Below are 13,129 nucleotides of genomic sequence, written 5' to 3' on the forward strand. Positions count from 1 at the left end.
CAACCCATGTACGGTCAGCCCATACTTATCTCATGTGGGTTCAATGTGGTCAGCCCACATGGGCTTCCCATGTTGGGCCCGTGATACTGAAACTACATGGGCCCCACATAGTGTTGCCCACTTCTGCCCCATTCACAGTTAGCCCACATTAATGCTGAATGGGGCCCATATGTTTAGCCCAAATGGGCCAGCCCAAGTGGGCCCCATTTTAGGTTACCATATCGGTCCCATACAGTTAGCCCAGATAAAACCCATGCCCACTCATAACCCATGTAGCCCACATCAAACCCAAGTGGGGCCCACCTATCCATGCTGGCTGGGTCCTTAGACAGAGAAAAATTTACCTGCAGAAAAAGGCATGAAGGCTTCTCTCTTCCTAAATTTACCGTCCTGGTCCAGGAAGTGCTGAGGGTTGAAGGAGTGAGGAGTCTCCCATATGGACTCATCATGGAGGACAGAGTGAAGAGTTGCTATAATCAAGGTTCCCTTGAAAAAGAAAAACATAAAAAATGTTCTTCTCAGTGCTCTACTGTCATTTACAGGGTTCTAACTAGCTTCCTACAGAGTATAACTTGTAAGCATATTTAGATCACAGTCACTTGCCATATTTCTTAGTTACCGCTGTAGTGTAAGAGGCAAATTGACTAAATTTAAATAACACTTTTCTAGTCATGGCGGCCATTTAACGAGCCTCAGTGGACCATGTTTACCTCATGGATTTCACAAACACACAGATTCATAGATTGACAGGCAAATTGTAGGAAAGTTGGGGTTTAGCACCTTCACATTAACATTTGGCAGGAGGAAGTTGGACCTTGACTCACAACTCTTGGATTGCAATAATTAGGCTACTCACTCCACAGGGCCACAGTCGCCCTCATACACTACCTTGGTGTTGTTTGGTAACAATGTTTTTTTTTTTACGTCTGATATTTAATACCTAATATACACTCTAAATGAAATAATGTGGGTTACCTTTGGAATCGAGTATTTATCCAGGGTGGTGTCTTTGGTCGTCATGCGGGCCACATTCAGTGGAAGGATGTTTCCCATCCTCTGTATCTCGTGGATGACGGCGTCAGTGTAGGGCATGCTCTCTCTGTCGGACATGGCGGGTTGTCTGGATGAACCAATCACAGCGTCTATCTCAGCCTGGACTCGCTCTGAACACAATGAAAACTAGTTTTTCTATCTTGTACATGATTTCTCCCAATAAACACATAACACAAAGGTTTGAGGAGATGCATGCAACAGCAACAGATTTGTTTAAGATATTTATCTTATACGAACCTTGAATCTCAGGGTAGTAGATCATGTACAGCAGCCCCCAGTGCAACGTGGTGGTTGTAGTTTCACTTCCAGCACCGAACAGATCCAGAGTGCAAGCGCTCAAGTTGAAAAGATCAAAACCAGAATCTTTGTCCTCTTTCTACCAAAGACACCAGAGACAGGCGTTTAAATGTTTACTATATTTATATTGCTGCTCCAGCATTTTAAACCACCTCCAATGTCTTACTTAACCAGAGTTTCCAATGTTGTTTTATACTTTTGCAGACTTTAATGTCTCTGTACAGAAGAATGTGTGCCACCAAATGAGGAATATGGCCCTCTAGTAAGACGTGAAAACTGATGTTGTCAGACACTCTTTATCAAATCTGACTGAATTTAGGCTGTTTTGTAAAGAAAACTCAGGCCAAATTTTTCTTACATGTGTGAAGCTGGTAAAGAAATTTCACAAGACTTCAAGTTGTAGTTGGGGAACAAGTGTTTCCACAAGCTATTGACTCAAATAATGGAATATAAATTCAAGCACAACTTCCTCTGTGAAAAACAAAAGGACATTTAATAAAAATTTTAGTCCATTCATCTTTTCCCTGCTATGTTGCAATTGTGCTCTATCATGCGTTGGTCAAACTCACAAAAGCCAATAAAGTTCATGGAGGTCTGTGATTGTAAGATGACAAAATGTGAAACATTTAAAAGCAATAAAGAACTCTCAAAATTATGTTCAAAGGCATGTTTTTGCATGTGTTAAGTTATTTTCCTCTGTAGAATGTAGATGTGGTTCATCCCTATGAGAGGATTCTGTTACGCTCTGTAGATAACAAATGGAAAATGAATAAAATAACATTTGAGAGGCTTTCAGGAACCGATGGGAACTTCTGATCAAATAATTCAAGAAAGTTTTGGCTAATCGAAGATAAAACATACTCAAGACATTGAACATCTCACGTAATGAATAAAGGAACCCAAAACTCACCTCTCCCATCTCTATGAGGAAGGAGTCGATGTAGTCTCTTGGAGACGCCGGGTCAAGGTTCTCTCTGTGTTCCTTGATCCGAATTTCTATAAACTTAATGACCTTCTCTATGAGACTGAAGATTTGTCGATGAGGTCCTGGCAGCCACTTCATTACTGAGGGGATTGTGTTGTAAATCTGAAAAGCAAAGAAGATGCATAATTTTTAATGTAAGAAATAGTTTTAATGCTAATATAATATGGGTATACATTAATAGCAATTAATAGCAATAGCATTTTTAAATGTGTTTTGATGACACTTGTACTCATTTTAAATAAACTGTATGTTTTTTGTTGAAAGGTGCATTGTGTTTTTCCACAGCACTGAGAATGACGGTGCAGTCGCAGACAAAGTTACACTTTTCCAATCCTCTGTCGCTCTTAGGCTGCAGCTCAGATAAAAGACTTTCATCTTCAATGCTTGTAAAAAACACTTTTTGGATAGAAGGCTGACCTGTACGAGAAAACTTCCTTGTAAGCGCATAATCTCATTAAAGTCAAGAAGGATAGTCTGGTACTGCTTGTCACTGTACTCAAATCGACTCCCGAAGACCAAACAGCAGATGATGTTGGACACGGCGTTGTTGATCAGTGTCTGGGTATTAAACGCCTTGCCTTTGAAATAATAACAGACTGCAAGCTAAATAAAGCCAAGGAGTAATATACATAAAAAAAACAGAATAAAAAGAAGATGAAAAATTATGCAAAACTGCAGCAATGACAAATTAAATTTTTTTTATTTGATTGTTTGGTTGTTTTGTACCTTGCTGATCAGCAAATGCCTCAGTGAGATATCGGCACTCCTGCTGGGTGTATCGCTCCATGGACTTCTTTCCCAGACCAAAGTTCCTCAAAGTATGAAGAGCAAACCTCCTCTGTACTTTCCATGAATTACCATTAGACATCACAAGGCCTTTCAGAAATAGCAAACTGTGTCAACATTGAGTTTCGTGGAGCCAGATACAAATGATATTGCTTAACATGAAAGAGTGACTTAGAAAGAAATCAACAGGGATGTAATGAGACACCAGCACCTTTGTTCTTGAAAAACTCAGAAAACAGTGGAATGGTGGGGCGATCCACGAAGTTCTCTCCTTTTTCAACAAGGGCCTCTTTCACATGTTTGTACCCGTTAACGATCACCGTCCTTCCTCCAAAAATATCGAGACTGAAAATGCTGCCATATTTTTCTGCAAACTGAACACAGACAACAGATTTCTGTTTTCAACAAAGTGACATTGAGACACAGTTACTGCCTGAGGAACAAGTTTTACTGTTTGTCCAAAATTCAGGACTATTTGAACTTATTCATCCATTGTCTTCCATTCATGCAAGGCCAGGTCATCGAGGGTAAAAGGACCAGCAGGGAAACCCAGACATCCATCTATCCTGCTGTGCTCTCCACCTCATTTTGCAGCACAGGAAGCAGCCACACTACTTAATTTCTTGATTATAAAAATTGTTTGATGGTACAATAAATTAATGTGATCAAAGATACATTTGAACACTTAATATATCACCATGGTTGAGTTCATGAAGGTCTAAATAAGGAAAGTTTAAAAAAAAAAGAAACAAAGGAGAAAAGAGGAAGAGCATCAAATTTCTGCCCATGTGGGAACTCTAACTGTACCTCTGAAAACTGCAGGTGAAGTCTGCCAGGGTTGATGCGATAAAGATCTCCAATAAACGGCAGAGGCCGTGGTCCTGGAGGAAAGTTTTTTGGTTTTCTGCTCTTTAAGATATTGCTCAGCAGCAGAAACACAAAGAAAAATATCAAGACGCTCCTGGTGTCCAGCCACTCAAAGCCAAGGAGACCGTATAAAGCGTCCATTGTGCTCTGCTAACACAGGTGCAGCTCTGTGAGATCAGCTATGAATGACACTCAAGAATCTCTGAATCTTTTTATATATACCATTCCGTTTACCGGTAATAAAATTATTATGCACTGTGAGTAACTGTCGAGTAAACACGTCATGCTCTGCAAATAGGACAAAGGTGGTGAACATAAAAGCTGTAATAAAAACATTAACAACCCTCTATGTTTCTGCTTCGTTCTGTAATCTGAAGTTCTGTGCTCTTGATCCTCTACATTTTATATTAACTATGTTTGTGTTCAGATTTAAAAAAAAAAAAAAAACATGGAGAAAGACTCATTTTCTACCTCTGACTTGATTAATACATGTGGTATGAAAGACTGAAGTCAACAATTTTAGAGAAAAAAATGACGTTCTCTTTTTATGTTGCTAAATATTCTCCCGTACGACTCGTCTTCAGTCTGTTTCACCTTCATACTGATGGCCTCAAGCAGCACACATTCTCCACACAGCCGCAGAGAAATCGTAGTCAAAAAGTGCTTTGTTTAAATTGTCCAGGCTCTGCTGTATCTTCATACAACATGGATGCATGCTGCATAGTTTCCCCCTCTGCAACCAGCTGGAGCAGGGCCAGCTCCCGCATGTTTCTCCTGTTGTTGTGAGAGTCCTGGGAGGGGAAACTGTTATGTAACTTCCTCACAGTCGCTTCTCACCCAGTTTGCCTGCCACCACCTACATCTCTGTTAAAGGTTAAGCTTTTTAACAAAGCATCTTTCAGGTAAATTTCAAGCTATTTCGATCAATTAGATGCACCGGTCAGCTGCTGCTGAGTTTTCTGTGGCTGCTTTTAAATCGGCTGCTTGTTGTTTGGACTCAAAGGCCCTGAGCGACCCGTCCCACTCGCCCTGTTCTCTAGCCCCCCGGCTGTGCCCCTTCTTAGAAAACAGAGGAAATGGGAGGAGGTATCCTTAGTTTCCGTTTATTTTTACAATCCACAACGGAGAGAAACGTATCTTTCTGCACAGACCAAATATGAGCAAACATGAAATGTAATTTATACATTTTAAAATGAGAGTATGGATTGATGTATAATGCTGGGATATGGGCCAAAGATTTCGCATTAAAATCAGAGCGATGCTGGATTTAGAAGTCCAGGTTACAAAAGAAATCCTCAAAGCATGACTCACGAAAGGTTTCTGGCTACAGGGCAAAATGCTCAGGTACTTGTAGAGTGCAAACCAAGTTCATTTAAATGCATTGTCCTTTTTAAGAAATAACACAAATGCAACATTTCTTTTATTTCTACTAAAACTTTAGAAGCAATAGTCACCTCATTAGATTTGTGAGTTAAAGGAACTTGTTGCATTTATTGCCCCAGCATAAAAATGAATGAGATGACATTTTTGAGGCTTGGTGGAGGTGATGAATCAAAAAATATTTAGGTGAATACGAGACACTGCAACACCATTTATTTGTAAAGTCATGAAAATTTGATGTTTTTCTATAAACAAATTTTCAAGACAAATTTTAATTGTTAAACTGATTGTACATAAAGAGATATAATACTGTTTTTTGGTAATAAAGAAACACTGGACTGCTTAATTTTAATGTTCAGAGGATTGACGGCTGTTGTTTCTTTGCACAATGTAATACAAGAAAAGAGAGGCTGTGTTCAGCTCAGCGGGGCGCGGCGCAGAGGCGGTAAGGCTTGGGAGTGCGAGTTGCTCCCGGTTTGAACTCCAAGCTGGGCTGCTCTCCAGGTGGAGCGGAGAACTTAAACCTCTGGAGGAGGGAGGTGAAGAAGAGGAACAACTCCATCCTGGCCAGCTGCTCCCCGAGACACACACGTTTACCTAAAAACCAAAAATGCAGGAGATGAGGTTTATCGTCACACTGTAGAAAAAGTAGAACATAGCAAATTAGGGTGAGAGGTCATCAGGTGAAGTTGCATGCTGGAAGGTTATGGATTGCGCCCCCTACTGCTACATTTGGGATTTTGCAGCTAAAATACGAGTGCTTGTAGGATCAGAGGTGAGCGAAACTCAAACTCAAGACGCTATGAACATTACTCCATTTTTGCTTGTTATCCGTAACTGAAGGAGCAACATGGGCTTGGTAATCGTTTACTTAATGTTAGACTTTTTGCTGAGTCTGCAGATAATGGATCATTGTATCTACAGCTTATATTTGTTTTGCTACCAAAGTAACTAATTAATGCCGATCATGCTTAACCAGCCTGACATGACTCATTTAGTTTAGTTTTCGTGTCCCAATGAACTTATGAAATCTAAAGTGCTTCCAGATGTTCGCTTTCAAAACACAATCTGGTGTTTAATCTTTCCTTGCTGAGCTTCATTCCTTCTGTTTACTTTGGCACAATGTAAATAGAGGTCCTGCACGCACTTGCTATTTTTCAGAGCTTTCTACTTGCTTCACGTAACTACTTAGGATTCTCTGGTTCTTACTGAGTTCACGACATAATACTCCCCTCCAACTGAACCATTTCCAGGAGGCTTTTTCCAGCTGCTCAGAAGGTGGTGCCCATCTTTAGCAGGTCTTCACACAGATATGAACAAAACAATTACCTGTACACCGGCTCACTCTCAAACATAAGGGCTGTTTAGATTCACAGTTTAGCCTGTGGAAAGAAATTGTAGAACCCAGAAACATGTGATACATGCAGAAGCAGGACGTGTCACCTCAACACAGAAAGGCCTCAGCTAACATCTAACCTGGAGAGGCTTAAAAAAAAAATCAGATGGTTTCCTGTTTCGGATCAATTTTAGCTGGATCAGCTCAGTGTGGTGACTGATGGGAAACCTGACTAGCTATTTCTGCTCAGTGAACTCACAACACGTAAACTCTGCTCTGTAACACTCTTCAGTCTGGAAGTTGTTACTGAAGGAGGAAAGTTAACTTTCTTCAGTATCAGTGAGGAGTTAAAAAAAAGTCACAGGAAGGACAAAAACTGTGAGAAGCTTTAAAAGGAAACTGAGATGCAAATTGTTCATTTAGACCGTTTCAGCAGAGAGAGAGAGAGAGAGTTTTGAATTAGTGAATGAGGGAATCTACCCAGAACCAACTTCATATGATAAGACTATGCAGAAAATGTCACAGTCGGACAGTGTGGTAGTGGGGGTGTTGTCCCATCAAACCATCAATTTCCAAAACAAAACATTAAAAAAAAAAAAAAAAAAAAAAAAACTCATAAAAGTGCACACAGGGTCAGCACAAGCTGGCTGGACTGCGTACAGAGCAAATAGACAGAACAAAAATTGACCACAAAGTTTCTCAATTGTGCACCTATGAAATTAAACCGATTACAAAAACCAGTAATTATTTTTTGCTCTGTCAGTTTGTATGTTTTGAAGACATAGAAGAGAGCTCGACTGTGAAGGACCAAAACAAACGACTGACCTGCAGAAAAAGGCATGAAGGCTTCTCTCTTCCTAAATTTACCGTCCTGGTCCAGGAAGTGCTGAGGGTTGAAGGAGTGAGGCGTCTCCCACATGGACTCATCATGGAGGACAGAGTGAAGCGTCGGAAGAATCATGGTTCCCTGAGAATTAGAAAATATCAGTAAAAAGGATCAATAACATTAGTTGTGAGTTCAAAGCCAGCAGACAAACAGAGACAAGTTTGATCCCTACTCTACTTTAAGGTTTTTCGTTTTATAAGATGAAATGTTAATTTTCAATGATATGCCAAAGATAATTAGATATAGCTGCTCTTTCCCTGGACTGAATGAAATAAGTTTTAATGAAAAGAAGAAACAAATAAACTCATTTAATTTAATTAATTTTAGCTGATAAAGCAAGTGGGAATGAATGGATGGACAGACAGATGGATGAACGGATGTTAGATAATTTTAATATTTAAAAATTACATCATCAGATGGACCAAAATATAGTTAAGTGGAAATTTTGATATTTTAAGGATGAAAATAACAATAATTCATTTAAGTAACAAAAAGTAAAACTAGGCAATATATTTTTTCCATATCAGTTTCTTTTAATAAAAAACAAATGAAACTTTCTTTGGTTTGTTTTTTGGTTAAAACCTGTTTGTTCTTCATTCAGTGAAGTTACTCACAGTGGGTAGAGAATCCAGAAATTTTACTCAATTAAAATTAGTGATACTTCATAATAAAATTACTCAAGTAAAAAGTACAGTCTAGTTAAAATACTCCTAAAAGTACTTTAAAAAAAAAAAAGTAAATGTAATTGAGTAAAAGTAACTAGTTACTACCCAGCTCTGTAGAGCAGCCACTCCTGGATAGGATCACTTCTGCTTTATGTGTAGATATGATTCTCATTGCTGTTCATTCAAATCCGCAAATCTTAAAAGCGGCTTTTTAACCCTTTCCAGGTGAATAGATGTCAGTAACCTTTTATCTGTAACTTTTTTTAACTGTACCTTTGGGATAAAGTATTTATCCAAAGTGGTGTCTTTGTTTGCAAGTCGTGCTAGATTCAGTGGGACGATGTCTCCCATCCTCTGTATTTCGTGGATGACGGCGTCAGTGTAGGGCATGTTCTCTCTGTCGGTCACCGCCGGTTGCCTGGATGGACCGACCACGGCGTCTATCTCAGCCTGGACTCGCTCTGAACACACAGAAAACGAGGTAAAATATGAGTTTTTGCACAGAGATGGAGAAAGTCGTTCTAGATTCAGTGCAATTTAAAGGTAATTAAAGATGATACGAACCTTGAATCTCAGGGTAGTAGATCATGTACAGCAGCCCCCAGTTCAACGTGGTGGTTGTAGTTTCAGTTCCAGCACCGAACAGATCCAGAGTGCAAGCGCTCAAGTTGAAGAGATCAAAACCAGAATCTTTGTCCTCTTTCTACCAAAGACACCAGAGGCAGCTGCGAGAATCTGTTTACCATGCGTGCAGGATATTTGAGAGCGAACAGAAGACTCACCTCTCCCATCTCTATGAGGAAGGCGTCGATGTAGTCTCTGGGAGACGACGGATCAAGGTTTTCTCTGTGTTCCTTGATCCGAATGTCTATAAAGTCAATCAGCTTCTGCAAGAGCGTGAATATTTGTTTATGTGGTCCAGGCACCCACCTCATCAGCCCGGGCATTGAGTTGAAAATCTGAACAGAAAGATGAATGTAGTGAAAATAGTTTTAAAAATAATTTCAATGTTACCTCAAGTGTATAAATAAAAACATAAGTTGACTGGATAGATCCAAAGAACCTTCAAGGCTGAAGTATAAAATTGCATGTGGACAATTTTGCTATAAAACGAGATGTGTTTTTAGAGAGAAGGCGTACCTGAACTGACAAACCTCCCTGTAGGAGGATTATATTGTTGAAGTACTTCAGGATAGTCTGGTACTGCTTGTCGTTGTACTCAAATCGACTCCCAAAGACCAAACAGCAGATGATGTTGGACACGGCGTTGTTGATCAGTGCCTGGCCATTAAACACCTTATCTGTGGAGAATGGAAAGAATGAAGGCCTTTTGTTAAAAGAGTGAATATCTGAAAGGGCAGAAAAAGCTCTAGCTTGGCAAATTAACAGCCAGCTTCTTCAAGAGATCTGACAGTAGATCTCTGTATTCATACGGAGTTTTATGAATACTGTAAAACTCTCAAGCGTCAGGGGAGCAAGAAAGGTTCACCAGTTTAAGTTCACAAGATCGACAGAAGCTGAAAAAAAATTCAGATAGTGATGAATTACTATCTGAATAGTAATTCATACTACATTTCATAGTAGTATGAAATGTTACTACATTTCATACTACATATGAAATGTAGTAACATTTCATATTACTACAATGCCTATACGATATTAGCTGCTGTGAAGATGACTTGATGAAGTTTAACTCAAGCATCGGAATGGAAAAGAAAAGGGGGTCAAGTGACTTGGAAGTGGCATGATTGCTGTTGTTGGGGAAATGGGTTGGGGTATTTCTGAACCCGCTGTCTGAGTTCGAGCACAGTCATCTCTCAGTGTCTCTCAGCATCATTAACGTGATGTAGCAGAGGGTCTGCAGCAGCAGACACACCAGGTGGCATTCCTGTCTTCCAAGTACAGGAAACTGTACGCAGAGTTTGCACAGGCTTACCAAGATACCTTGTCTAACATAAAAATGGTAGGGACACAATTTAAGTGTGAAAATAAATCTTTGTGGAGACCTTGCTGTTCTGAGAAAGCCTCAGTGAGATACTGGCACTCCTGCTGGATGTATCGCTCCATTGTCTTCTTTCCCAGACCAAAGTTCCTCAGCGTATGAAGAGCGAACCTCCTCTGCACTTTCCACGGATTACCGTTAGACATCACAAGACCTGATGGAAAAAGAAACAAATAGCGTCAATATTTAAGTTTGGGTTGTCAGATATTCGTGAACTACATCCACGATCCAAGTGTAAATATATAAATGTACCTTTATTCTCAAAAAACTCAGAAAACAGTGGAATGTTGGGGCGATCTATGAAGTCTTCTCCCTTTTGGACCAGCGCCTCTTTCACATGTTTGTAGCCATTAATGATCACAGCTCTGCCCCCAAAGATGTGCAGGCTGAAAATGTTTCCATATTTCTCTGCAAGCTGAAGAAAGAGAACTAATGAGAATTTCGCTGCAGTGTTTTTCAGGCCCGCTTGAATAATTACTTCTCCCTACAAACATGATGGCAGCTGAATAGTGCAGAGTAAACAAATCCACAGAAAATGGACCTGAAGTTCAAATGTCAGAGTACAACTACCTACAAATAGGATTTCAAGTAAATTCATTTCCACAAAAACAGTTCCTGCCTTTTTTTTTTCTTTAAGAAATATGTTATAGATGTTTTTTATGGCATAAACACTGCCATAAAAAAAAAACACAGTTTGCACAGGCTTACCGAGCCTGTGCAAACACTGCATGATTTATCATGTGTCATTTATTAGTAAGCTATAAAAGGAGTGACACAGAAATGATAGAGCAACCATTAAAGTTCACAATCAGTTCGTGTCAAAACACAGCTGCAACCAATATTTTTCTCTTATCTATGGTGAGTTTTCATTTTTTCTCCAAAGCATTTGGGATGTTAAAAATATTATGTCAATATTATCAAGTCGATCTGCAGATGATGGTCCATATTTCATTTGCATTTACTCTGAATTTTCTTCAGTGTTTATATTAAAAAAATGTTATATTTAAATGCCCATTTTAGTCCATAAAGTATTACTATATTAATATATAGCAATAGGCCAAACTTCTATAGTTCCACATTATGAGTTTGATTATTTCATTAAAATATACGTATAAAAACATAAATGATTGTAATGTCACTTCTGCCTATGTCAGCAGTTCACCTCTGAGAACTGCAGGTGAAGTCTGGCAGGTTTGATGCGGTGAAGATCTCCAATAAATGGAAGAGCCAGCGGTCCAGGAGGAAAGTTTTTCGGTTTCCAGTTCCTCAAAACGTCGCTCAGCAGCAGAAAAACGAAAAGAAAAATTAAAATAGCCCTGGTGTCGAGCCAGTCTAAACCCAGAACATGCTGTACTGCCTCCATCTCTTCACTGCTCTACTACAACTCAGTCGGGCGGGTTATGAGGGTATACTACAGAGTCCATATCACTTTCAAAATAAAAGCTTTTCTGCACTTTTATAAGTGACAGGTGTGTTTTGGGTCGGCTTTAATCAAAGAGATACATTTTTGCTGTTCATATTTTTTATTTATTTTTTGGTAAAATAAGATTTTTGCTGGATGTGCAGTCAGTCAGTTTGTGCCATAATTGGGTATTTCACGGCTTCTGAAAAACATAATTTTTTAAAAAAAAACACGATTCCGATAATTTATCTTTTTCTATTGGGCCGCACAATGAAAATCACCTAAAATCAAGAAGTTTTTTTGTCTGTACTTAAGTTTTGTTGGTTTTTCTGTGTGGGGTTTAGATATTCTCCATGGTTTTGTTTAGGTGATCCTGGACCTGTCGGACCACATGAAGGAGTGTATGTGAGACTGTTTGATTGTGTTGAGTTGTTTTTTTTGTTGTTGTTGATCAGGAATAGACAATAAACCAGAAACCTGATCCAATTAATTTAATTTTTGTCATTTTACAGCTGAGTCGACTCTGGTTGTTTATAAAAAGAAAATGGGTGCAGAAAAGTGATGGACTGATGTGTATTTGTTCAGATTATGTTCAGTCATGTGAAAACATTTTGCTAAATTAAATTCTGGATATTTTAATCATGTTTGTTGCAGTGTCATGGTATGGACCGTCCTGACATCAGGACGGATGTCGAACTTTGGACTTTCTTTCTGCAAGTCAGCATCACTAATTTAAACCCTGGACTTCTTTTCTTTGTATGACAGCACCGGAATGAACCATTTTCTCTATTGTCATATCTGCTAATGATTGTGCTAAAATGTTGAGCTCTTACACATGGATGGCTTTGAAAAGTCTCTAAAAATAAAAAATAAAAGTTGCCATGGAGCATAATAAAACATGTCATCCAAAACTGGTTAAGTTATTAGGACTGCCTACTGACCCCGGTGCACTATGCATTCTTCCAGTCTGCAGTTGTCTGGAACATTATCAACTCTGGGCGTGTTTATTCCTGTTAACGGGTCCAGAGAGGCCACCAGTATTACATAACTCTACTGGAGCCAGGTTTTTTTTTTTCTTTTTCTTCGACATCTGCCTTCCTGTCTTAGCACACTCTGCACAGAACAAACTGCAAGAACAAGCTCAATTTTCATCTTAGCCGGGCCATTCTTACAATTTTCTTCACCATGATTTTCCAAGCTCTTTTTGATTGCATGGACTTTACCGGCTGGCTTCTGCTAGGGTTTGTATTCCTGCTGATATTTGATGTTGTGAAAAACTGGAGGCCTCCCAACTTTCCACCGGGACCCTGGGCTGCACCTTTTGTAGGAAACATCTTAACGCCGTTGGACTTCAAAACAATGGAGAAGGTGAACGAGAATGCTTGTTTATACAGGTGCTGGTCATAAAATTAGAATATTGTGATAAAGTTCATTATTTTCCATAATGTCATGATAAAAATTAAATTGTCA

The 13,129-nt window shown here is 39.2% G+C and overlaps 3 protein-coding genes across 3 annotated transcripts in view; 1 reads left to right on the top strand and 2 right to left on the bottom strand.

The window, feature by feature from the left end:
- Positions 1-309: 309 nt before the first annotated feature.
- Positions 310-4,190, bottom strand: LOC106961249 (cytochrome P450 2J1-like). Its single transcript, XM_015054841.1, has 8 exons — positions 3,929-4,190; positions 3,333-3,495; positions 3,062-3,211; positions 2,753-2,913; positions 2,261-2,437; positions 1,291-1,429; positions 976-1,163; positions 310-486 (listed from the first exon to the last, which is right to left on the bottom strand). Exons 1-8 carry the CDS (start codon positions 4,127-4,129, stop codon positions 325-327), a joined length of 1,341 nt encoding a protein of 446 aa, XP_014910327.1. The 5' UTR covers positions 4,130-4,190; the 3' UTR covers positions 310-324.
- An 889-nt stretch (positions 4,191-5,079) lies between these two features.
- Positions 5,080-11,650, bottom strand: LOC106961243 (cytochrome P450 2J6-like). The gene is made up of 9 exons (XM_015054831.1): positions 11,420-11,650; positions 10,510-10,672; positions 10,262-10,411; positions 9,396-9,556; positions 9,038-9,214; positions 8,820-8,958; positions 8,529-8,716; positions 7,530-7,671; positions 5,080-5,965 (listed from the first exon to the last, which is right to left on the bottom strand). Exons 1-9 carry the CDS (start codon positions 11,618-11,620, stop codon positions 5,790-5,792), a joined length of 1,497 nt encoding a protein of 498 aa, XP_014910317.1. The 5' UTR covers positions 11,621-11,650; the 3' UTR covers positions 5,080-5,789.
- Positions 11,651-12,651: 1,001 nt separating this feature from the next.
- The window catches only part of LOC106961248 (cytochrome P450 2J2-like), a 9,568-nt gene continuing 9,090 nt past the window's right edge, over positions 12,652-13,129 (top strand). The window contains exon 1 of the mRNA XM_015054840.1: positions 12,652-13,027. Within this exon, the coding sequence (XP_014910326.1) occupies positions 12,845-13,027 (183 nt within the window). The 5' untranslated portion in view covers positions 12,652-12,844. The remainder of the gene's footprint in view (positions 13,028-13,129) is intronic.

Source organism: Poecilia latipinna, unplaced genomic scaffold (assembly GCF_001443285.1).
Source record: "Poecilia latipinna isolate Pla-1442-1.1 unplaced genomic scaffold, P_latipinna-1.0 Scaffold1281, whole genome shotgun sequence".
NCBI classification, from domain to species: domain Eukaryota; kingdom Metazoa; phylum Chordata; class Actinopteri; order Cyprinodontiformes; family Poeciliidae; genus Poecilia; species Poecilia latipinna.